This window comes from Oryzias latipes, chromosome 16, assembly GCF_053564925.1.
Source record: "Oryzias latipes strain Hd-rR chromosome 16, Olatipes_Hd-rR_3.1".
Lineage (NCBI taxonomy): Eukaryota > Metazoa > Chordata > Actinopteri > Beloniformes > Adrianichthyidae > Oryzias > Oryzias latipes.
In genome coordinates, this window is record NC_136252.1 from 24,804,153 (window position 1) to 24,828,431 (window position 24,279).

At 37.3% G+C, this 24,279-nt stretch overlaps 1 protein-coding gene and 1 long non-coding RNA gene across 2 annotated transcripts in view; both read left to right on the forward strand.

Annotated features, from left to right (window-relative positions):
• Nucleotides 1–24,279, forward strand: part of tmem145 (transmembrane protein 145) — a 54,467-nt gene that overhangs the window by 27,763 nt on the left and 2,425 nt on the right. The window contains exons 6-14 of the mRNA XM_023964041.2: nt 5,876–5,960; nt 6,321–6,392; nt 9,419–9,487; nt 10,030–10,110; nt 10,425–10,503; nt 13,462–13,555; nt 16,124–16,296; nt 17,369–17,489; nt 17,806–17,994. Coding sequence (XP_023819809.2) covers nt 5,876–5,960; nt 6,321–6,392; nt 9,419–9,487; nt 10,030–10,110; nt 10,425–10,503; nt 13,462–13,555; nt 16,124–16,296; nt 17,369–17,489; nt 17,806–17,994 — 963 coding nt within the window. The remainder of the gene's footprint in view (nt 1–5,875; nt 5,961–6,320; nt 6,393–9,418; nt 9,488–10,029; nt 10,111–10,424; nt 10,504–13,461; nt 13,556–16,123; nt 16,297–17,368; nt 17,490–17,805; nt 17,995–24,279) is intronic.
• LOC110016690 (uncharacterized) lies at nt 6,456–6,824 on the forward strand. The gene is made up of 2 exons (XR_002292022.2): nt 6,456–6,528; nt 6,616–6,824. It is a non-coding gene; the product is annotated as an uncharacterized LOC110016690 (long non-coding RNA).

The window sequence follows — 24,279 nt, forward strand, 5'->3', positions numbered from 1 at the left end:
TCTAAAACACTATAGACGAATTAGATTAATGTCATGGAATATTCATCTTAACAGGCCTTTTCCATTTCATGGTAACCTCCTTAGCTGTCATTTTTTTTCTACTTGTCATTTTTTCTCTATTGGGTTTAGAATGAAGCTATAATTAGTTTCAAAAAGATTAATGAAACAAAACGACGAGAAAAACCAGGAAAATGTATGACGCATGAAATACGACACCCCTCTAAAACGCTTGGAGTCTATTTGATTGCTTTGGTCACTCGAGGGATTAATCTCATTTGTGTTTTTCACATTTTAATGATAAAACAATGTTAGAATAAAATGTACACACATTAAGGAAAAGTTGGGGTCCTTTAGGTCCACAGGTTTTCTTCCCTTTAACCAAGTTATGATGAGGCAGTTTTTGAAAGCAGTCAAAATGACGCCTAGTTCTTGCCTTAATCAAATCCAATTACTGATCAACAATGTGAGCACTTTTATAAAAGCAGACGACGTATTACTTGGCTGGCCTGGGGCCTTCAAATGTGCAACCACACAATCCCAAAGAGGAATGATGCAAGTAATAAAAAAAGAAATGTAACTGTTGCTGCCCGTCACTTTTGGAAGAGTTTTAAAACCGTCTCTGTACAATTCAAGCCCATCATTTTAATGTAAGAGATTTTTTTATTGTATTTTATTTTTTAGAATAAATCACTGAGTGGCAACACTTAAAAGTCCAGTCTTCTCTAACTGCAAGATATTCCTTAATGGTGAACCATGTCCTGCTCAGAGAAATTGAGGACTAAAAGAAATGATCCAAGCAGTGAAACAAAATTGATCACAAAAGCTTTGCAGATGAAATTCAGTTTTCTTCCAGGATGAAATCCCCTGAGATGGCTAAGTGTGAACCTGATGCCCACTGTTATGCACATACTAAGCATCACCAGCATATCAACACAACGGCTCCAAAGATGCTCTTCAGCTTAGTGTGATGGTTTTGGATATACAAGCATCAACGGTTTAGGCTGCAGGGCCTCTGACAAGCCAACAGACTGTGACTCTGAACACTAGAATACAGTGAAGAAATTCTGTTCAGCAGCTACACTTACAGCTAAATAAAGTCATTGGACCAAACAGTTTAAACGAGTTTTCCTATAAACTATACAATAGCAGCGTGTTTGTAAAACCAGATTATCCTACGGCAAAGGAGGATGAGATCAAGAAGATAAAAAATCTGGATTTTTACTGATTCTTTCTTGATTAGGGAGCGTTTTTTAAATCCAACGGAACGCTTGTGCTGCACAAGTGCATCTAGACTTCTGAGTCTTCGGAGAACTTGTTTTCTGTTTACTAACCCAGATAATGTCTCTTATCAATTTTTTACAACATCCCAAAAAGAAGCAGCTTACAAAGTGAACTTTGTTGTATTATTCTCAATAAAGTTTTCAATAATTTCATCCTGAGTTTAGCTCTCCTGATGCTTCAACTGAAATGACTGCTTTGTGAATTTGGCTTTGTTCTATTTGAAGCTTTTTTTACAGTTAGATTTTAAAAATGAAGTTTGATGTCCCACTTTCCGAGGCACACTGAAGGCATCTTTGCAGCAGTATAAACATCAGTGTTCAAGTGAGAGCTGCCAGTACAAAATAAAGGCTTTAGACTTGAACAGCAAGACTGGAAATGTCAGTTCTGGTCGGTCTGCTGTAGGTCTGAGAGTTAGAATGTCTCATGTTTAATTTTTTATTTATGAATCCCATGCAGTTGTGAAAGAGCTTGGCTCAAAAAAAACCTGTATTGTTTTGATATGTTATATACATCTTTAAAGACTCACAATTAAAAGTTATTTTTTTTGGTGTTTTAACATGTTCTTGTGGCATTTTTTTCAAGATGGAAGAAATGTTTTAGAGAAATTAAGCTCAAAACTGCATTTTTGAGTATTCATTTAAGTTGTTGTGAATCAGGAGCAGATGGAAACGACAAGCTCCATCCTCCACTCTATTCTGATGCAACCACATGTAGACAAATAGATCCATGCACATCTTTGTTTTCCTCGTCTGAGCTGGCAACAAAACTGTCTGGCTGCATAGCTCCAATATTGCTCCCCATTTTTGTTGCAGCAAAAAATGTTATACTGGCGCTGTAAGCCAGCGAGAGAGCATGTAAACAAAGGGATGATGGAAAGTCAGGGCAGGCTCACTTCACGCCAACAGTCCCTAGTCAGAGGTGAATTTCTAATGAACTACTGCTAAAAACGGCATCATCATAGTGAAGGGACCCTGGGAATGGTTTGAAAATGGATCAATAGATGGGACTTTAATAAAGAGGGAAACGCTTGTCAGAGTGTCAGCTGCCTTCAAATATGAAATACTTTTCCTTTTTCGCATTTCCAGATTACTTTGCTGCACTCATTTGCATGACATAAACATTTGTGTACCAGAGCAGCAGTTTTAAAAGACTCCCAGATGCCAAAAGAGTCACAAGATGGTATAAATCTTTATGTGGAACCGTTTTGACATTTTGTACTGCAGTTCAGTAAATCAGGAGCCTCTTACAAGAGAAGCCAGTCATCAACTCTAAACTTGCACTGTGACTTTGTCTATCCCACAAGAAGAATTCCAGCTGTGAAGCTCCATCTCTTCCCTCCATCACTCCATCTCCTCATGCAGTCGTTGTTCATTTTTCTTCATTTGTGCTTTCTCCTCACCAGTATTTTAAACTTTCTCTGCATCTATCGCTCTTTATCTCTGTCTCCTTGCTCTTTGTGTCTGTATTGATTTTGTGCACGCTGCACGCTTCTCGCCCTTTTTGATAGAGGGAGTAAGATGGAGTCTCAGGCTGCCGAATAAATTCAAAGATTTTTTTTTCTCCCTTCTCCATCTCTGTTCCCCCGCTCCGCTGCAACAAGCGCAAACTCCATCTGCTTTGAACTCGCGTGTGTGAAATGAGCTTTCTGTGCTCTGATTGTCAACCCATCTCTGTGCCCTTTCTCTTGTTCTTTGCACCCGTCTTTCTTTTTTTTTTTCCTCCTTTACCACCCAAGTTCACTCTAGTTTGATGCCTCTTGTTGGTTCAACTGCCAAGAATGAACATTACTCCATATCTGGTTTACGTTTGATTTATTTTTAAATACTCCAGCATAAAATAAAATCATGTTGTTTTCAGAGCCACGTTGATCAATTTAAACATTTTTACTAGAATAAAAAAAGCTATGTAAAATATTCCATGTAAGTCATCTGAAAGTTTGAAAAGACATCTATTTTTTGTTTCCCTGTCTAGTAATTTGGCCATTTTTATTTTATTTTAGAACAGCACATAATCAGTCACATAATCAATCTAGAAATATTCAAAACTTTCTCGCATATTGGTGTCCGGAGGCAGAAGGTGAAGCTTGCTGTTCACTGTCTCAAGCTTGGATAAAACTGGGTCAACAAAAACAACCTGAAGCACACTGGGATAAACGGCATCAGAACGGGTGAAATGAGATAAAAAAGCTTTTAGAATGGCCTCATCTAAGTGTGGACTCAAGTGCTGTTAAAATTCTAATCAATTCTTACCATGGCAATTTATTCTGGACATTAGCCAGTCCCAAAATAGCCCAACAAAAATGAGGCAATCTGAAGTAGTTCAAATTACTTCCCAGTAATACTGAAACGGATGAATTATGAGAGTTTATAGGTATTGCCCTTTTTTTTTTTTTAAACTTAAAAATGTATTTTAAAAAACCCAATTGCTTAAAAATGTTTATTTTGTTTTTTTTTTAATAACAAGATCTGGTAAAATCTGTTTTTTTTCTAAATGATCAAAATGATCAATGATCAATGATGTCAGAGCGCGATGGATTTTATTTTTATCATAGTTTGTACTAATTCTTTACTCCTTCTAAAGAGCAGTAATTATGTTGATCTGAATCATAAGTTAAAATGCTTTATTAAGCACACGGTGGGGATAATTCTATGTAACAGCAGCAAAAGCATAACACAATAACAATAATAGTTGTCAAAAATTCAGAAAACTGAAACTTACAGAGAAATCTGTATTACACCTATTTACAGAGGAAATCATACTTGTAATGGCAACAGGGTATATGGAACAGCCTTTTTTTCTATTTGTCTTCTTTCACTTCTTGCTTCCACCTGGGGGATTCTGAGTTGCTTCCAGGTCAGCTCTGAGACTCGGTGACTGCAGAACACAGTTCCACTCTGAAGATGCGTTCAGTCTCTGCTTCCCCAAGGAGAGCCTGGATGTTTTCTCCCACTTAAAGCAGAAACGTTTGATAAAATCAAGGTTTTGTTGTTCAAAGTGTTGTGGGATGGGATTCCAGCTCTATCCCCTCCACAGAAAATAACAATGTTGTGATTTGACAGACAGGAATGTCAGAAGCTAGGAATTAGTGCTTTTTCATCAGCCGACAACCTCCTGCGAGGAAAAAGTTTCTGGCTGTGAGATTTGAGGAGTGCATGTGAGGTGATGATGTAGTAACATTGTGCTGTTTACTGTTAAACTTTTTTTGATTTGTGCCTAAAAAAAGCAGGCTTATATGTTGGGTTTAAAATAAATCTCTTTTTCATTTGAGGTAGGCATCATGTCTTCCTTCCATCTTACTGTCACAACATCAAAACGTAGTAATTTATTACCAGAACAGATCAGCTTTTTGAAAGCAAAACCTACTGAGGTGTTTCTAAAAACCTCAATTCATGACATCTACATGACTCTTTAGATCATACTTTTTCAAGAGAGACCTGAAGATTTCTTTGTCCTTTGACCCTAGAGCACCATCGCCAGGGGATTTTCAACCGAGCAAAACTATTAACATGAATTTCAATATGTCGAGTGTCAAGGAGTCTGTGCCTTCATCAGGGAAGTCTCACATGTCCCAGGAATGGATGAACCAAAGACCAAGTTTCTAGTATCATTTTAATATTTTTTTAGGAATTTCTGAGCACGTTTTTAGGAACTTCCAATGTTTTTCTTTTTTCATTTTGTTATACATTACAAAGTTGAAAATAAAAGAAAACCACTTTAATTTATCATGTGTTGTCACGCTTTGATATATTTTCTATGACAAGTACTATTCGTTGGGTACATTACATTGGGTAAAAATTACCCGGCAAAAGTGATGGTGTAGCTTTTTATAGCGAAAGCGTTCTAGGGTCAAGCTGTTTTTGTGTTTCTTGTAGCACAACGTTTCATTCCCTGACCTAATGGGGCTTCAGGAAAACTGGCTGCAAGAAGTCAAAGCAACAAAAAGCCTGAGGTGCTGCCGTTCTGACCTTAATTTGATCACACACCCATGGGATGCACAGGAACAAGTCTAATCTGTAGAGGCCTACCTGTGGTCATAGCGTATGCTGCTAACATCTCTGTGCCAGAAAGCACGGCACACCGTCAGCAGGCCGTGGCCTGAAGGTCAGGACTGTTTTGGCAGCATGAGCTGAAAGTGAACCCACACCAGATTCAGCAGACGCTCTTCGTACTCTGGCTGATCTGTGCTACCTTTCATAATCTATCATTTCGGCCATTTGTATCGATGCTGGTACTTTATGAACATTTGGACAAACATGACTGGTTCAGTGAAGCATTTACTGCTTAGTGAAACACAGCTTTAGGTGTGACCCAGCAGATGGAGATTAAAACAGTTTAGTCATTTTTTACTCCTGATCAGATTGTTTTCCCTCCATGTGATCCATAAATATTCATTTTTAATATTCTAGAGACAAAAGCTATTTGTCCTGAGAATGTTTAAATATAAATTTGAAAGCAATTCCCTGTAGCAGAATTGCCCGGCACAGCAGAAAGCATTCATCATATTTTGCACTAATCAGAAAGCCTTTAACGACACAGGAGAACGGAGATTCCAACAAACCCGCTCATCTCTCGCTTGCCTCTTCTCCCCCTGCAGGGCGACGGCCTACAGCTGGAGTATGAGATGAAGCTGACCAATGGGCAGTCTTTCTGGACGCAGCATTTCTCTGCAGACGAGTTTGGTAAGAGTGATTAAATGGAAAGAGAGAGATTATAGAACGAATCTCCGATGACACAAGCCAGCGCCACTTAGCACGGCCAATAAAGCACACTGCACTGAACAAATCGCAATAATGAAGGGATGGATGAATGAATTAATGATGATGGATGAACTGAAAAGGAGGAATGAAAAGAATAAGATGCCCATGGATCTTCAGAATGAATTATTCCCGCATATGTAAGGCCACCTCCCTTCCTTTACTCTCTTCTGTTCTATAGCTAAGCCAATATTTTCCTCAAATTAAATTCCATCTTTCCATCATTCAATTTTCTACATTTAGGATTCTCTTTTGTCTAAACGTTTTGTCTTCAATGACTCACAGGAATCTTGGAGACGGACATCACATTCCTGGTCATCTTCTCTTTGGTGTTTCTCCTCTCCTGCTACTTCGCCTGTGAGTACCACCTTTTCCACTTAGTTGAATACCTGTTTTTCCCATTTCTTCTGACTTTTAATGTTCACAGAAATCCCTAAATCTTCTGTTCTTCAGCTTGGTTTTAAAATCTGCATGTTCTCTTGATGGGATCAGAGTAGGTTCTTGTGTTTTTTTTTTCTCAGTGAAGCAACGGTGACGCATGCACCTGCTTTACTCGAGGCTTTTCTTTTTTTCTGGACAGGGCACGAGCGTGAGTGGGTGGATGGTGGGAGCAGAGCTCGGCTTTCATGTAAAGATGAGCAGCTAAGATGAAAAGTTAGAGGCGGCTTTAATGTTTCTAGCGTGAGTTCATCGTGTGAGAATTGAAGCTGAAATAACTCTGAAGTGGCTGAGAAAAGCCGCTCTGAGGAGCAAATTAAAACTAAATAAATGCTGCTGGTCCTCATTGAATTTTTTTCTCTCTCTAAGTGGCAGTGCATTAGTTGAAGTGGTCTGAAGGTCTTTGCATCCTGTGTCCCCGCCATTTGAGGCAGGAATCAACTCAATTGTCAAAATTTCACAAATTTTATTCAAATTCAAATTCAGCTTTATTCATAGAGCACTTTTACGGTTACAGAACCCCTCAAAGTGATTGACAGCAAATAAAAAACGAGTTTAAAAACAAAAAAAACAAGGAAAAATGGCCCATAAAATCTAATTAAAACATGAGGAAATGTAAAAACAACTTAAAAGCTCAACCAAAAAGATGAGCTTTACGTGTTGATGATTTTGTATGAGTTCCATTAGATTTATCTAAATCAAGATACTTGTCAAAACCTGTGGGATTATTCTGATTTGTCGACTTGCTAAACTTTCAAGCACCAATACAAAAATAAGCATAAAAGAGTCATAGGACAGCTGTTCATCTCAGAATCTCATTAAATATGAAATGAGACAGAAAAATACTTTAATGCTTCGATGTCAGAATATACAATTATTTTAGAATGTATTGTAACACACAGAAAGACGGCCTCCATCAGCACTAACGTATTTAACTCAGTTCTTGTTTCTTTAAAACTCAATGTGCTCTGATTTGTCAGCTGATGACACTTTCATCACTCTCTGGTCAACAGGATAAACCAGGTTCATGCAGAAGTGGAGAAGGATTGAATCAAATAGCAGTTTTTGAGGAGCTATATGACGTTTGTAATTTGTGATACATCAACGCATACTTGACCTTTGGTGCTCTTAATATAGAATCATTTAAGGGTAATATGGCAGCAAATTGTGAAACGTTGCTGCGCATTGATTTTTACTGGATAGCACAGCCCTTCTCCCTCGTGTCTCATATTTTCTTATTGGCTGTTTGTTTGCTCTAAAAAGGCAGAGAGTCTATTTCATGACAATAAAGTGTAGATTTTCTGTTACTGAACAACACACTTCACTCAGCGGAGGGACTTCTTATAAAGAGTACTGTAGCGTTATCGTGCAGTTCTGTGCTTCGTCTGGGTTCCATCACAACCTGGTTTATGGTTCTGCTTTGGGCCTACCTCAGTCCCACGTGGATTCACACAACAGCCTTTAAGACCTGGTCCCCACCCCTGATATAACCACTATTTCTGTTTAATAGTCTGTAAATCTAAAGTGTGAAGTGTTCTCTCTCCTTTTAGAAGAGTCCGAATAATGTGACCAAACTGAGCCAGTTTTAAATTGAACAGTGGTTTCATAGATAAAACACCACAATTTCACTCAAAAAGATGGCAATGAATAAGAACAGAATTTTGCACATTTTGGGAGGAATCTCTGTGCTTCTAGGGGGACTACTCCTACTTGTTGCTGTCCAGTTATGTTTTAGGAGAGATGTGGATTATGATGTTGGCTATGGGATGTTGGAGGTCTCTACAAAATGTGTCTCTTCAAAATGAACCAGGATTTAATCTGCGTGAATGTGTTGGAAGACATTTTTGAAATTAACACGTCTTAAGTCAAATTTCGGGTTAATTGTTATTCCACTGTAGTCGTTCTACAGCTTTCATTAAAGTGATCATGCAAAAAAAAGTGATATTTCTCTGATTTAAAATTTCAGCTTGTTATCATTTTTAATTCGGTTCCCAGTTATAAAAATATTTAAAGGAATTTAATTTTGACTTTCAGAGCATCTGCAGCATTTATAATTAGATCAGTGTGAGTGTAGTACCTGGAGTTTCTTCTGGTAAAAAACAATAATAAAAATAAATTGGTTTAAATGTGTTAGAAAAAATTAAGTGGATTCATTTTAGCTGTTATCTATATTCAGGTTCAACTTGTAAAATATTAAAGAATATTACAGTTTAAATATAATCATCACACATTTTCATGATTTAAACTAGCTGACAAAAAATAAATATTTCTGTTTTATCTTCAAATTTGAATCACATTTTAAAAGATTTATCTTATTAAATATACAAACCAGAGAAATAAAAATGAATCTCACTAATCTTAAACATCAACAAGTTTTTTTTTAAACAATTTTTGTTATTTATGTCAAAAGATTAAAAATGAAACATCATTTTTTGATATAACTGTTATTTCTGAGGCAAAGTGGATCAAATTTGTACCTAAAAGCCCAAGAAAATATGAAGGCTCTGCTAAGTGAAAATAAAAAGGTTTCAATAGGCACTAAGGTTTACATTTTTAAAGAGTTTTTAATTACACTTCAGTGGATGTTTTTGATGTTGTGAGTTGCCTTCTTCCCCGCTGCCTCTGCTGCCATCTCTCACATTTGAGTGTTTTTCTAGTAAAATCACCTGCTTAAATATGCATTAAAATGATCTGCTCTCTGATAAGTTGACAGAAAGCACAGGAGACGTATTTGGCCTTGTTGAAGAATGAGAAGCTGAGACGGATGCATGCTAATGGTGCAGCCCAGTCCTGGTTCTCCACTCTTCTGTCTCCCACTCTCTGTTCCTCTTCCACTTTCTGTCGCCATCTGTTAGCATATCTCCATCCTTTTTATCTCTGCCCACCCTGCCGCCGCTCGCGCACACCTTCACTTCTTTGTTGTTGCTTTTTTTTTCTCTCTCCAGACAATCTGAAGGGAAGACAGCTTCTTCACACAACCTACAAAATGTTCATGACAGCAGCAGGTGTGGAGGGTAAGAGCTTCTGTCCCGAACAGACACACAAGGATCCTTGAGGCACACCAGTCAACACTCTGGATGAGGAGGAGGAGGAGGAGGAGGAGGCTGCGCCGCTGCTGCATCTCATGCGTTAATCCTCACTCCAAGAGCAGAGATATTATCACACATATTAGCCTTTGAATAGGAACTATTGCAAACAGACTGCAGCTCTGCAGCGTTCAGTGAAGCGTGCTGTTACTGTTGAACCCCTCTACAGTCACAAAGACACACCACTTCTCATCTTATCCTCTCCCCACACTTTCTTTCTCCAAATCCCCTCACAATTCTGCTCTGAACTACCCTAAACTTACTTCTCCCACCCTGTCAATGCTCCTTTATCAGCTTCACCCCTTTTCTCTCCCTTCCTTCATATCCTTCCTCATGGTCTCCTGTAGTTTTTTTTTTTTTGGATTATAACCACATCTTCTCTTGTGCCTGCTTACCTGTTCCTCTATCACTTCCCCCCTGGTATTTTCTCATTTTTTCCCCCCTCTGCTTGCATCTTTTCCCCTTGGCAGTGCTCAGCTTGCTGTTCCATTGTGTCTACTGGGGCCTGTATGCCAGAGACGGCGTTGGAAATGGCAGCCTGAAAATTCTGGGTGAGTTCCCCCTCTCTGCATCGGTCACTCCCTGAAAGACTGACGGTGGCTCAGCACTGGAAAATCGCTCCCTGCCTGAGCAGAATGGATGAATAGACAATGATGGATGTGTGTGCGCCTGGAGAAATGTAATAGCTGGGTTTAAGGGGTGTAGGCGGGATGACTTTATATAACCCAGTGCACAATATGTTGTGTGGCGACCTGATTTTATTGTTCCCCTCTGATATTACCGTTTTGGAAACCACAACCTAATTACCCCTTCTGTCTTCCCTTTCCCATTCTCTGTCTCTCTCCACCTCTCTGTCCGTCTCCAGGGAAATTACTGTTCTCCGTCAGTTTCTTGGTGTTCCTTCTGATGCTCATATTGTTGGGAAAAGGTTTCACTGTCACCAGGTGGGGGAAGGGAAGCATTTTTTTGTTGCTCATTATGGTTTGATTCCTTATTCTGTCTTTCCATGCATGCCTGTAACATTTTAAGAGTGTTTGCACCGTCACCGTGTGTGTTGCTGTCCCACTCATGACACAGTTATTGTCAGTCAGGAGGTCAGCTCTAGGAGTGTGGATGTGACCGTCAATGTAATGTGGAGTTTTGAGGTCTTCCCATTCAAATAACAAAAGAACCGTCTTCAGTTTGAAAAGGCTAAATGGATTTTCTCAAATTCATTTTTCTTTCAAAATGTTCTCTTTTGATTTTTTTCAAGCAAGAATATCATTGTTTTTATAGAATTCTAGTTTTTGTTCAGCTTAAATGCTTAAATGCTTCTCTAAAAGTTGACGGCAAAATATTTGCCAAGTGCAAAAATCTAAAACTTTGCTTTTAGACATTCAAGATATTTTAATTAAAATCAGCTGAGTAGAGAATTTTCTGTCTCATTAGGAGCCAGCATACAAATAAGGAAATTATAATTAAAATGAGTCAAAATCATTTTCCTCCATACTCATGACAATAGAAAAGCTTAATTTAGGACCAAAAAAAGCTCTAATTGCACTCACTGTACGCTTTGGTTCAATTTTATGGATATTATTTTAAAGTTCAGTATGTTGATAAGTTAAACTGGCATTCAATTTTATTTTGAAAACAAAAATTTTGATTTGTGTTCTAAGAAGTAGCGCTAGATTTAGAATGCATGAGGATTTATTTTATTGGGCCAACTTGTTCGTATACTAATATAGTAATTTTATTCTAAAATTAGTCATTTTCACCTAAAACACTACTTACTTTTCTTTTTTCCTGTAGTCAAAATAAACTACAATTAAGTTAATAGAGACTCAAACTCAAAAAATGCAAACTATTAGCTTAGAACTAGCAGAAATACATATTTTAGGGCGTTATAACATTCACTTTTAAGTAATACTAACAGTTAGCTAGAAGAACTAACAGTTAGCTTTTTGAATACGTGTTTCTAGATTTTGACTTCTTATCTTATGATTTCTAGTTAAAGAAAAACGACTTGCTGCATAGACAGATGATTTTACTACTTAGTGATTTTCTTCTAGAGATTTTTCCTGTTCTTTTCCTATTTTTAGGATACCTCTTTTTGCATTTAATCAAATAATTTTGATTCAGAAACCAAATCGAATAGTGAACTTTAGAATAAAATAAATTCTGTCTTTTGGCAGTGACATCCAGCCCTTCTTCTTTTTGTTTATTCCTTCTTCTCCAAGGCTTAGTTGACATTAAAGGCAAACCCAAAGTTCCCATTGCACATATATTATTCATGAGCGCCTTTTCTTTACTGAAACATCAGCATGTATATGTCTCCGTCCTGACAGGACAAATGCCCTCCTGCCTCAGCTGTCACCAGCTCTGTCGCTTTTTACTCCAGTTTCAAACTTTAAGCATCAAACTGAAAACAGAAAATGCCAGCTCCTTGTCGCATTAGTTTCTGATTCATGTGTTTGTCCCTAAATTGCACCGTCACGCTTTTCTAAAAATTGGAATAGCTTTTTCAGAAGGTGTTTCACAAGGTTTTGATTTGTCATCGCTTCACCCTCTGTTGATGATTTTGTGGATTTGTTTTGCTCTGCTTTAAACCTCTGAAAATGTCTTCCAGCTGAGCAAAAACTGAGCTTGCAAGATCTTAAAGCTGCCTTTTTGACTCTTGGATTATTGCCTCTGCTGGGTTCAGAGCGTTTTTCTGACCTCTTAAAGCCCAATGAATGAGCTGCTGTGTCATCATCGAGCTTAAAGGCATGCTAAGCCTTGATTGGTTGACAGGTTGGACACAACTATTACACAGTTTTTTAAAGAAATGAATCAGTTCAAGGAAAACTAAGTTTGAAAAGAGGGATTAATTCTGAAAAAGAGTCAAGTTTCTGTTTCCTCTTCTCAAGAGTTTGGAAACGTGGAAACGGTTGTTTAAATGTTTGGTTGTCATCATAATCTTGCACCATCAAAAGCTTGACTGTGTATTTTTGTGGCTTTCTTTTATATTTATCCTTATCAGTGGGGCTTAAAAATACTTGCCAGTCACTGAATCTGCAAGTCGTCCCACTTAAAAAGATGCAAGGTTTGTAAAGTTCCTCATAGACACACTTTAACTGTGAGAAAGACTGAACTAAAAGAATCTAGAAAAACCACATTGATTGATTTTTACAGAATTTATTGGTATAATAGTACAGATAATAGATATTTACCTTAGGACTTAGACTCTTCTATGCTAACAACCAACGTTCACCTTAATACTTTGTAATGTAACCCTGGTTGGCAATGAAGGAGGGGAAAGGTTTCCTGTAGGTCTTTATCAGGTTTCTGTAGATAACTGTGGGTTACCAATTATAAACTTCGTTACTGTAGAGATTGTCAATGATCTTGTATTTCTTTTCTTTTTTTAATAATTGCTCCAACAGTTGGTCTCTTGCCACCAAGCTGTTTGCTTATTGTTCATCCAGGCTTGTTCACGTCTTCAATCTGGTTGCTAGTGTCTTTTGACAGCTCTTGGTCATAGTGGAGACATAACAGTCTGACTGTTTAAGGTTGTGTACAGGTGTATTTTTTACAGCTAACCAGTTCAAGCATGTGACTTTAATACAGGTAATAAGTGGAGGATAGAAAAGTGTCTTAAATAAGAAGTTTCAGGTCTGTAAGGGACAGAATTATTGCTTATTTGTAGAAGCTAAATACTTATTTTTTACACCATTATTCAAATACATTCTTTAAAAATCAAATAATGTGATTTCCTTGATTATTTTATACATTCTATCTCTATCAGTCAAAGTGTACGACTTGCGAAAGCAATGACAAATATTTTAATCCTCACTGTATCTCAGTGTGTCTTTGTGTAATTGTGTTGCCAACGTGTGTGTGTGTGTGTGACCTCTGACCCTCCTGGTTTTTCCTGTGTGTGTCAGGGCCAGGATCAGTCACAGTGGCTCTGTTAAGCTGAGCATCTACATGACAGTCTACACAATCACCTATGTCATCCTCTTCATCTACGAGGCCGAGGTAAAATACAAAAAACCTTACAGAACTGTTGCTCACACCGTGTTGTATGAGATATGTAACCTATAAGTGTAAGAACATTCTCTACATTAATCCAGGACCACTGTTCACTGGTGAGATGAATTAATTAATTTACTTGTAAACATTTGTGGAGCCACTTATGAATATAATACGGTACATTCAACACTGAAATCTGAGTGATTTTCTCATTTTCAAGGTTAAAGGCCCACTCTGAGGAAAATAGTTTTTTTGGTGTATTAAATGTGTTCATGTGGCATTTTTCTCATGACTCATATGAAGTAGATTAAACTCAAAATGGCCTTTTTTGAGTATTTCTTTATTCAAATCATTGTGAATCAGGAACAGACGAAAAAATGCAGTTGGAATAGGATCTTAAAAAAAAAGGAATAGGATCTTATTTGTGATGTAGAAAACATGCTGGGTGGACCATAAGCTCCCTGCTCAGAGCTCTCACGAATAGGGAGGGGAAGGGGGGCGGGGTTGTGGTCTCACCCACATCTTGTATGTACCGGTATGTAATATGTATTGTCAGATCCAGTGGCAGACAGGTATGAAGAGCATCTAAGTTGTTTAGATTCTCTTTTTACAGATTTTGCTCTTCATAATTCTCACCAGAACTGCTAATCCACGACACATAATTACCATTTTCAATCTGACATTACTTCCAATCTGTGGAAGAGATTCGATATTTCAAGGCCAAAGAACAGCTTGACAGTGTCGCTGGGTAATCGTTAGTCCTCCCGCGGCACTCATTGCTTTGATTGCTTTTGCAGCTAAAGAAGACTCTTGCAAAGTCGGAATGATCAATCACTCATCCTGTTCAGGTGGACGGATTAAAAGGTTGCGACACAAACAAGTGTTCCTCACTAAATACCTTTAAATGAGCAATTTGCCTGAGTATTAGCGAGGTCTTTAGAGCCTATCAGTGATGTATGTGGACAGGCTCTTTCCGGTGACTGAGCTTGTTTAGATGCTGGTTTCAGTTCCTCGTGTCTGAAGATATTCTGCTCCCACTTAATATAGAAACATAAAAATGTTTGTATTCTAAAATAACGTTTAAGAACTTTTTTGCTTCAGGAAAACCAGAACTCAGGAAGAAGCGGTTGTGTGCGTCGTGACTGAAAGAAACTCTTTAATAATGAGACTTTGTGGATGTTCAATCAAACGCTGCCTGAACAAGAAGAAATCTTCCCATCATGTTTGGTTGAAGCTGGCCTGATGGTTTTTGTTTAATCTTGCTGACAAATTCTCCGACAAACTGAAGCAAATCATTATCTCCGCTGAGGCTTATCTTCCTTTTCCAAATTAATAATACAAATTAAAACCGCTCTATCATCTCAACAGTGCTCACATTAAGCCCACTTCAGTACAGATGTAAACAATTCTGAGCTTCTCTCCTTCAGGTCTGACTTGAAAGCAGCTTCCGAAACACTCTCGACATAATTGGATGCAAGATTTTCAACCTGCCGACACTCAGCAGCGCATCAGCACTTGTGTCGCTGCTCTCTTTGGCTTTATTTCATAATCTCATAAATATTCATTTGGCCCGCAGATCAGTGTGGGCTGTAATGGCTGTCAGTTATTTATTACATTTAAACTTAGCCCCTCATGAAAATCCCTTGAGTTCTTTTCATTTTAGAAACCGCTCCATCAAAACAGACTTGCAAAACTTTGTCTTTTTCAAATTGACATCCATTTCCAGTAATGTTGGGCATCGGAAACTAAACTTTAGAAATTTGAAAGCTTTACTTTAAGAGATTTTCTGGAAATAGTCTGAGACAATTTGAGTTACACAGCCTTTTCTTTAGTCTGTGGGGGAAAATTTCCCAACTTCAGAATGTCCTTCTGTTCAGAAATACATGAATTACATTTTGCCATGAAGGTTGTTTCACATTCGGATGTGAAACTGTTGCTTTAAAGGACACTGGATTACAGCCTTTGAATAGAGAATAATAATGACCCAAGAGGAGAAGAGTGCTGAGGGGGAATCTGCTATTTTTATCATTCAAATATATTTTTCACACTGGAATATTTGATTCTGAAGAACCAGAATTTATCTGCCAACTGCCCTCCTCCACAGGCCCGGCTGTTAAAGAGCTCAAAACTCTGGGGAGCTCTTTCTAAAAATACGCTAAACTAGGTTACAAAGGCGTCTGAAATTTGGATTTAAGGACTGTTCCTGTTCTGGAACCTACAGGCTGGATCCACCAGGGTTTTGTTGCCTAGGTGCTTCCCCGAAACGCCACACTGAACCGTAAGAGCTATGCATTATGCAGCAACAGTAACCTTGTACACCTCATGCTATCAATTCACTTGACTGTGAAATGCAATCCTGTGTGTGTGTGTGGATGCCAAGCACACACCCGCAAAAGCTGTGAAAGCACACAATCTAGTTGTTAGGAAGTGTCAAAGTCACACGAGACACAGAGTTGAACTTGTACATTGTTGTTTCAGTGGGTCATTCATCTTTGTATTTAGGACGCAGGCAACAGCAAGATGGCGAGCCACAGTGAACTCCTAAAAATGTCCATGTTTTTGTGCCTGTGCCAGTTCTTTGACCCAGGTGAAGTGCTTTATGCCTATGACAGCCCTGCAGGCTACGGTCTGATGGCCCTACAGCTGGTCGCGTACGTGTGGTTCTGCTATGCTGTGCTGGTCTCCCTGAAACATTACCCGGAGAAGCAGCCCTTCTACGTACCCTTTTTCACCACATACACTCTATGGTGAGACCTGCCTCTTTACCCATGATCTGTTCTTGCAGGAAAAATACTCTTCATCCTGAATAATTTATGCACATATTTACAACTTGTATTGTGTATACGCTTCACCCTCTGATAAATATTTTGCACACAACTGTTACTGTATATTCATTTAAAGGTTGTTGTGGTGTGCATGTCTAAAGACTGATCACAGATGTTACTCGTCAGGCATCTTAAAACTATGCGTTCGTGACCCCTAAGATGGCAGACAATGGAACACGCATGACGTCACTGCAAGACATTTATAGAAAATAAAAATAGCAAAGCAACAGCTAAGAAATGCTGATCAAATTTACTTGTTTTAGAAACCGTTTTGTGCTAGAGCAAAGAAATGTGCTGCTGTAGAGAAGTTTGATGCCATCACATGTTACAGAAAAAGCGACAATCTTTAGAGTACCTGGTGTTCTAGAAAAGGGATACAAGAAATTTTCCAACAGTCGAAAAGTATTCACTAGTTCAAGGTTTTCTACATAATCGCCACTTTTCACCAGTTTCAGAAAGTTCACTTCAGGGTCAAAGTGGCTGATCATGGTTACAGTCTTTGAAAAAGTTCAAATAAGATTAACAAAATAAGAGACTAGCTGAAAAGCCCAACAAACTGAAGCAATGTCTTATAAAAGAGTAGGTAAAATCACCCATTTAACAGGGAGGACCTTGATATGGTCTTGACGGTCTTTGTATTTTTATCATACCTATAAATGGCTTTTTACATTCCATTTTTCAAAAATCCTTACTTAGTTAGTCTAGGTATAAATACTATTTACTTTGCTTAGTATCTCAGACCTTGATTCAGAATGTATAACAGCAGAGGCTCAAGAAGAAAGGCCGATTACAAAGACTAATATTGTCTCAGTATTTCTGCCTCATTGGCAGCACTATCTCTGTGGTGATTATCTGCTCCTCTCCATCCATCTTTATCGCTCCGAGAGCTTTACATCATTGTCTTGGCTCTCACTATCATTCCATATGCTCATCAGTTTTCTTTATGTCCTCTCTCCTCATTATTATCCTGAATCGGCTCCCTTCTCTGCCGCAGGTTTTTCGCCGTGCCCGTCATGGCTCTGATCGCCAACTTCGGGATTCCTCGCTGGGCTCGGGAGAAGATTGTGAACGGCATCCAGCTCGGCATCCAACTCTACGCTCACATCGTCTTCCTTGTTCGTACTTCACACGAGCACTCATGCAAACTCATGCAGACACTCCTACGTAGTTATTCAACTTCACATTATTCACTGCCAGTCATACATTATTCACCATGCTTGATTCTTCACTGCCTCATTTTTAATGCGTTCTCCACACATCATTATCTGCCACTTTTTAACCTTCAACACATTGTTCTTCACAAATGGCTTGTTCTGCTCCCGCCGTTTCCTTCTGTATTCAAATCCTGCTGTTCCTCGACTATGCGTTATGTGACTCCTACACTATCTATGCGTTAGTTTTCAATATTGTTTTTCTCTCCTTCTGTCTTAGGTCATTACAAGGCCCTCAGCTGCCAATAAAAACTTCCCGTATCACGTTCGAACATCACAGATCGGGATACTTTTGTCCAGTCCTAAAGGAGGTGAAGGAGCGGAGAGTTTTCCCCATCATGCCTATGGAAACAGCTCCTTTCTTGGAGATTCTCAACCTAACTTCACCGAGCTGTTTTCCATCCAGTCCGTAAGTCGATTTGTTTAGTCGATTGGTTTAGCCTCTTTGATTGGTGGTTGAAGATCATTCCAGAAGCTGAAATCCTGAACTGAAACACCTCCTTCCTTAGCTTTAGTTCTAAATTGAGGACAATTGAAATTACTTTGTCTTTTTTTTTAAAATTAATTTTATGTTATAAGGTAAACTATTCTGATGCGCCACATAGATTATTTTTAAATACTATATATTGTTAAATATGTGAATTTTTAGATACTTATTTTAAAAGATAATGGAGTGGACTGGTCCTTAAAGTGATTAATAATTAGATTAGAAAGATATTTGAGAGTTTAAATTTGAGTTGAAGTGAGTTTGCAGCTTGTGTACGACTGTGTCTCTGAATGAGTTTCCATCAATTAATACAGTTTAATGCTTGCAATTGGATTTGTCCTACTACATTCTGTTTTTTATTTATTTTTTTTGAACATTTTGCCATTTGAATGCTTCTTTGAAATAATGAGATTCCTCCAGTTAGTTGCTGAAGTGAATCAGTACATGTTTTTAAAAGGTGTTTTGAAGAAATGTGATGAATTCTAAGGAGCATAATGCAGTTTAAGACGAAACATTTGATACAAATGAGTTGATGGGTTGACAAGACCTATTGAAGGTGTTATGAACTGTCTTGGGTAGATTTCAGATTCCTTTAGTGCTCTCTTTCCTACTGCATAAAAATAAGTGACAGAGAAAAGCTCTGAATCTTTAATAACATGCAAAAACAGTATGGTGTGAACGCTGGGATGCTATGTGCAAACTTGCAGAACATTATTCTTGTCAACTTGCATGTAGTGTGAACTAGAAATGGGAAAAAAGAGGATATGAAATTCACACAGGGGATTGGAAAATCATTAACATTTTTTATGTATATTTTTGAATGATGGAACTTTTTGAAAAACTGATTACAAAAGCAGTAAACTTAAATTCTGAGCCATGCCTGACGAGCTTTTGTCTTCTATATTTTCATAATCTTCTCCAACAGTTACAAACTGATATTTATGTTCAAATGTTTGCATGGTTGCTTGAGGCTTTCAGTCTAATCTTAGGCGAGTGGATTATTTCTCCCTCTAAAAAAGTTTTTTTTTTTTTTAGAGATTAAAATTAAAGAGTCAGCACATTCCATTTTTTGGAGCTTCAAACCAACCAAGTCAACAACATTTTTGCATTAAAAATCAAATATGGATCTTTTTTCCAAACTAAAGCAAACATGTGACACGGATATTGTAGTTATAGATCCCACTTCTTTATGTCTCTTAAAAGCAGCCCGAAAGTCTTACAAAATACAGTACAGTGATCAAATCAAGCTCTAAATGACTCTACATGTTGGTATTGGAGTAGATTAATTCTGAATAGGCATGACTCCTGAGCTGCTGCCAAACATGCATATCCAGAAATAGATCTGCTCATTATGGAGACGTAGTTCTCAGCAACAATCTACTTAGTCATGGCATATGGCTTCACTACTTCACATAATTAAAATAAAATAACTTTTTAATTACTTCACGGTGCCAAACAGAAAGCACTCTGGGTTTTTTTCCCCCTTTTTGTATTTGGAAGTGAAAAATGGCATTGCAAAGGGCATTTGATTAATTTTCTAATCTCCTAATTTGAAAATGTAATTGTTCTTCTTGAAAAATAATGCTTTGACTACACCTCACTTGTGTAAGAAATATTTCTTTGCATTATAGTTTTTGTTGTTTATAAATTGAAGACATAAACAAATGGAAAGGCTCAGAAAAGAAGAGAAACATTTACACGATTTAGTTTTATATGGAAAGAAATTCATAAACTTGAGAAATCTTTCCAATAAGATCTACAAATGGGCAGTTTCGGTGGCCTCAACTGTTGTTTGTCTCATTAGTGTTGTGTGATTGTTTACTTTCTTTGACAAATCCTAATGTGATCCAATGTGTCAGGGTGTGTCAGTGAGCAGATGAAGAGCAGTTTCAGAGTAGATTCAAGTTTCAAGCAGACTTCTAAAAACCCAGTGAAGAATGTACATGCCCTCTGCCACATTTCAGTAAATGCTCATTTCCAACCCTCCACAGTACTGTTTCAACTCTTCCTTCAAAGCTGTGAGCTGATAGACAGTGTTTGCATGCCTCTGTCTTCAGCTCAGCCTCCCCCCATATTTCCTGAATTCTCTGTTTGTTGGTGATGAGTCACACATGCTTGCTGTAGACTGAGAGCGTGTCCCTGCAGATGAGCATGTTTTTCCAAACAGTGATATTATGGGCAATTATGTGCCTCTTAAGCATTCAGAGCAACCAGTCTGCATGGAGGATGGAAAACGTGGAAACTGTTCCTGAAGAGGGATTAAATAAAGCTAAAGAAATCAAACACAAGGAAAGCCATCGGAAAATAAATATTGATTCTTGTTAAGCTATATTTTTAAGAACAGTTTCTTTACAATGACATGCTCTTTCTTTAGTTGAGGGAGAGATATCTGGATGATCTCATAATTATTTTGACATATGGACACAATAGACCATTTAATTTTTTTCATGAAATATTTAATTTAAAAAAAAGTTGTTTTTAAGTGAAGTAAAGTACGTTTCTTGTGTTGTTTTCTCTGAAAGGTCTGGAATTATCTGTGATGTGCCACTGGGTTCTAGTTTGGGCCCCGTTCTTTTCAACCTTTTCTTGCTTAAACTGACTTTTCTCAATGGCTTCCTTTTCCAAAGCTGGTTTGTAGCGGCATGTTTACATGTCTCCAGATTATTCACTAACTGACATGAAGATTTCTCCTTCTTATTTAAAAATCATTTTCTTTTTCCTGTATGGTAACACTTGTGATTTTTTAAATTGAAAAATGTTTTACTATACAAAGCACTTTGCTTTACATGAGTGTGAGAAGTGCTTTACGAATAAAGTTTGATTTGATTTGAAGACAAAGTAAACTGTGGGGACAAAACTGATCTTTTGAGGCTGAGAAAAAAGATGAAACATAAGAATCTTTCTAGTATTTATTATCAAGAACCTCAAAAAAATGACACTGTTTGATGCACACCTTTAAAGTTTTTCATCAATGGGTGTTTCAGACTGCCTTTTCTGTTAAAAAAAAAAAAAAGCACATCTCGTACTTCTAAACTAGTTAGATATTTTTAATGTAAAGAAAGGCACTTCTCTACCTTTGTGACACCTTCAGAATTCCTTCCTTCCTTTTTTCTGTACTTGTTCTTTTGGTTTTTAAAAAATTCCTGAATAAATTACAACTCCTGCAAAATTCAGTGCTATGCGTTTTAACCAAGACCTGAGAGAGACAGAGTTTTTGCACTAATGGTGAGACCTTCTTACGGATTTATTTTAAGGTTCTTTTGACTCGTCTATAAAGCTGATGTGGTCGTTTTTCATCTGATTTCCTGAATTACCTTCAAATTCTGGCCTCCTAGCATCCACATAATGTCATGTAAAACTAACGGTGTGACCTTATTTCATTACTTTCAATGAATTTAAAGAAAAGATGTGAAGAAAGCCATTTAAATTTCCCAATAGACAAAAAAAAAATTGCTGTCACTTTTTTTTATTGTTTTACTATTTTTCTTTTTGTTTGAGTTTAATGTTACCACACGATTTTTAGTGGGGAGCTTTAAGAAATCCAATACATTTGTTGTTTAATTAAACCCCTGCAACTTTGGTGACTAAAACCCTCAAAGTGGTGTTGCAGCAGGATTGAAAAATGTCCTTTCCTGAACACCATGGTAGCGTGTTGCTACAGAAAGACCCTTTTTTTTTAATGATACCTATAACTTACATAAACAAACCTGTGAGAATGTAAAAATTGGTGATGCAGATGTAGCAAATCACAAGCAGATTTTAGAAAATTAAGATAAAAGTGTCCCTCATTCTTTTAGATCAATTTTGTAATTACCATTCAAGCGAGCAGTTAATATTTGCGCTCAAGCTTGAACAAGATAATTAATCTAATGAGCACCTTTCAATAGTAAAGGATAAAAGCCATGCAACATGCATCTAAAATTAAATCCAGCTCAATATTGCAGCAGCACTCTGATGATCCAGTCTCTCACCCTCTGAGTGCAGAGAAGAAGCTGCAGCAGATGCTTGTGATCAGAGCTGAAAGGGATTAGCCTTTATGATGGGAAGGAAGCAGTATCCACTAAAAAAGCTTTTTCTAACCTCCAAAAATGTAGCCTTTTTTCATGGGTAATGCTGTTACTATCAAATGTTAGATGATTCAATAATAGATGGTGAACCTAAAATTCACCATGAAGGCGAATCAAATTATAGGTTGTTGTAAGAATTCGCAAATTGACATTTTCTGTGTCTGAGCTTGACATCATGAGTTAAATAATTCTGGAGAACTAATTTAACACACACAAACAACTTATCATTTATTCTGCTATAATTTAACTAAAAAAGCAGTTCAGACCATAAGTTTCCATTCAGGATTTTTTTTACTGTTTTATTTAAAAAAAAAAAAAAAGAAAAGTATATATTTTGTATGTATGCATTCAGTTTAGTCCAGGCACTGCAACCTTTAATGCTACCAGAACCATTTGGTTCAGTATCTGACCAAAACCCAATGAGTACCACAAAGTTACGCTTTGTTTAGAACAACACACCTTACTTTTGTTTGTGTGAAGCCATTCAATTCTGAAAATATTTATAATAATTAAATTATAATAAATGTATATATATATATTTTTTTTTTTTTTGATAACTTTTACTTCTACTTTTGATAGTATAGTTTTTTTCAAAATAAAATGTAACGTCAAATAAGATCCTCCTGCTGCAATAAATCCATTTTGCCTCTTAACAGCAACTGTTGTGCAGCTGAAGATAAGAATACATGTTTTAAATGTACTTTTATTATGAATATTTCTGACAATTGGTTGAACCTTTAACCATCATTTTGCTTAGCAATCTGAAATTGCCATCTTGGAAGACGGATAAAGCATTTTAATCCCTTAATTTAGTGAAATCCCAGCAATGGTTTAAAAAAAATCTTTTACTAAAATAGGATCACCTCGGTATAAAAATCTTAACATAAATGCCAACAAACTCATTATTTATCATATCTGTTAGTGTTTTTCTTTAAAGCTAAAGCTCCATGATGGAAGAATAATAGAGGCGCGTGGTGTTCCGGAGCCTCAGGTTCCAGACCCCTGCTATGGGCCAGAAGGAGGAGGCTTTAATTGAGTCTAAGCAGATATTCACATTTATTCAATCTTTTTTTTAATTTTTTGTAATCATACAGACACATTCTGCCTTTGAAGCACATACTACAATAAATAATTTACAGAGTGTAAATTACCCTTTTTTGTTCAACTAATTGTTAGTTATTATTTAGTTGTGTTTCTTTTATTTATATTCCAAAACACCAAGCAACATTTTCTATTTTGATCATTTTTTTTTTCTTTTTTGAAAGTGTTTCTACATACAGAATTTGATTTGATGGTTTTTTTTGTAGTAAAGTTCTCCCATGAGCTGAAGTGTTGCACACTGATGGATCACTATGGTCTGAAAGTTGAACTTACCTTAAACAATTTGGCAAGCACAGCAAACCTCAGCAGGTTTCTCACTCACCTGCTGTTTAGCTAGTCATTACTTTATATTGGAGCATAAGCAGAAACCAAGCACCTGTATGTGGCTAACATAAACGATTCCCATGGTGCACCATGCTGTGATGGTAGTTTGAAGTATCATTGGAAGAAGCAGGAAGAGTGCAAATATTATACCTGGTAAGCATTTATAACTGTGAAAGAGAAAAAAACATTTATTTTTCAAGTTGTTTTATTTCCTGTTGGTTGATTAAGTTTAAAAAACAGAACCACACATTAAAGACCCGCTTCGATGAAAATTGTGTTCAGTTAGTATTTTTAAGATGATGGTGTACATAAAGAAAATTCAGCTTAGAATCCCATGTTTTGGTATTTCTTTCAAATCATTGTGAATTAGGAGCAGATGGAAAAATGCCGTTAGAAAAAGATCGTTTTTGTTGCATAGGAAATACGCTGGGAGGATCACAAGCTCCCTGCTCTGCTTCAGATCCGTGTGTGTCTTTGTTTTCCTCGTCTGAGCTGACATCTGGTTCTGACCAAAACCCAAGCTGCACTGCTCATGTTACGCTGGGGGTGGGAGGGGCTGTAAGCTAGCAGGAGAGCGTGTAAATAGAGGTCTCAGCATTGGGGAGGGAAGGGTCCCACCCACAATTCAGAGGCAAATTTCTGATCAACTACTGCCGCCCTGCAGAAACTATGTGCTGGAAAATGACAGTTTATTTTTTATTTTTGCTAAAAACAG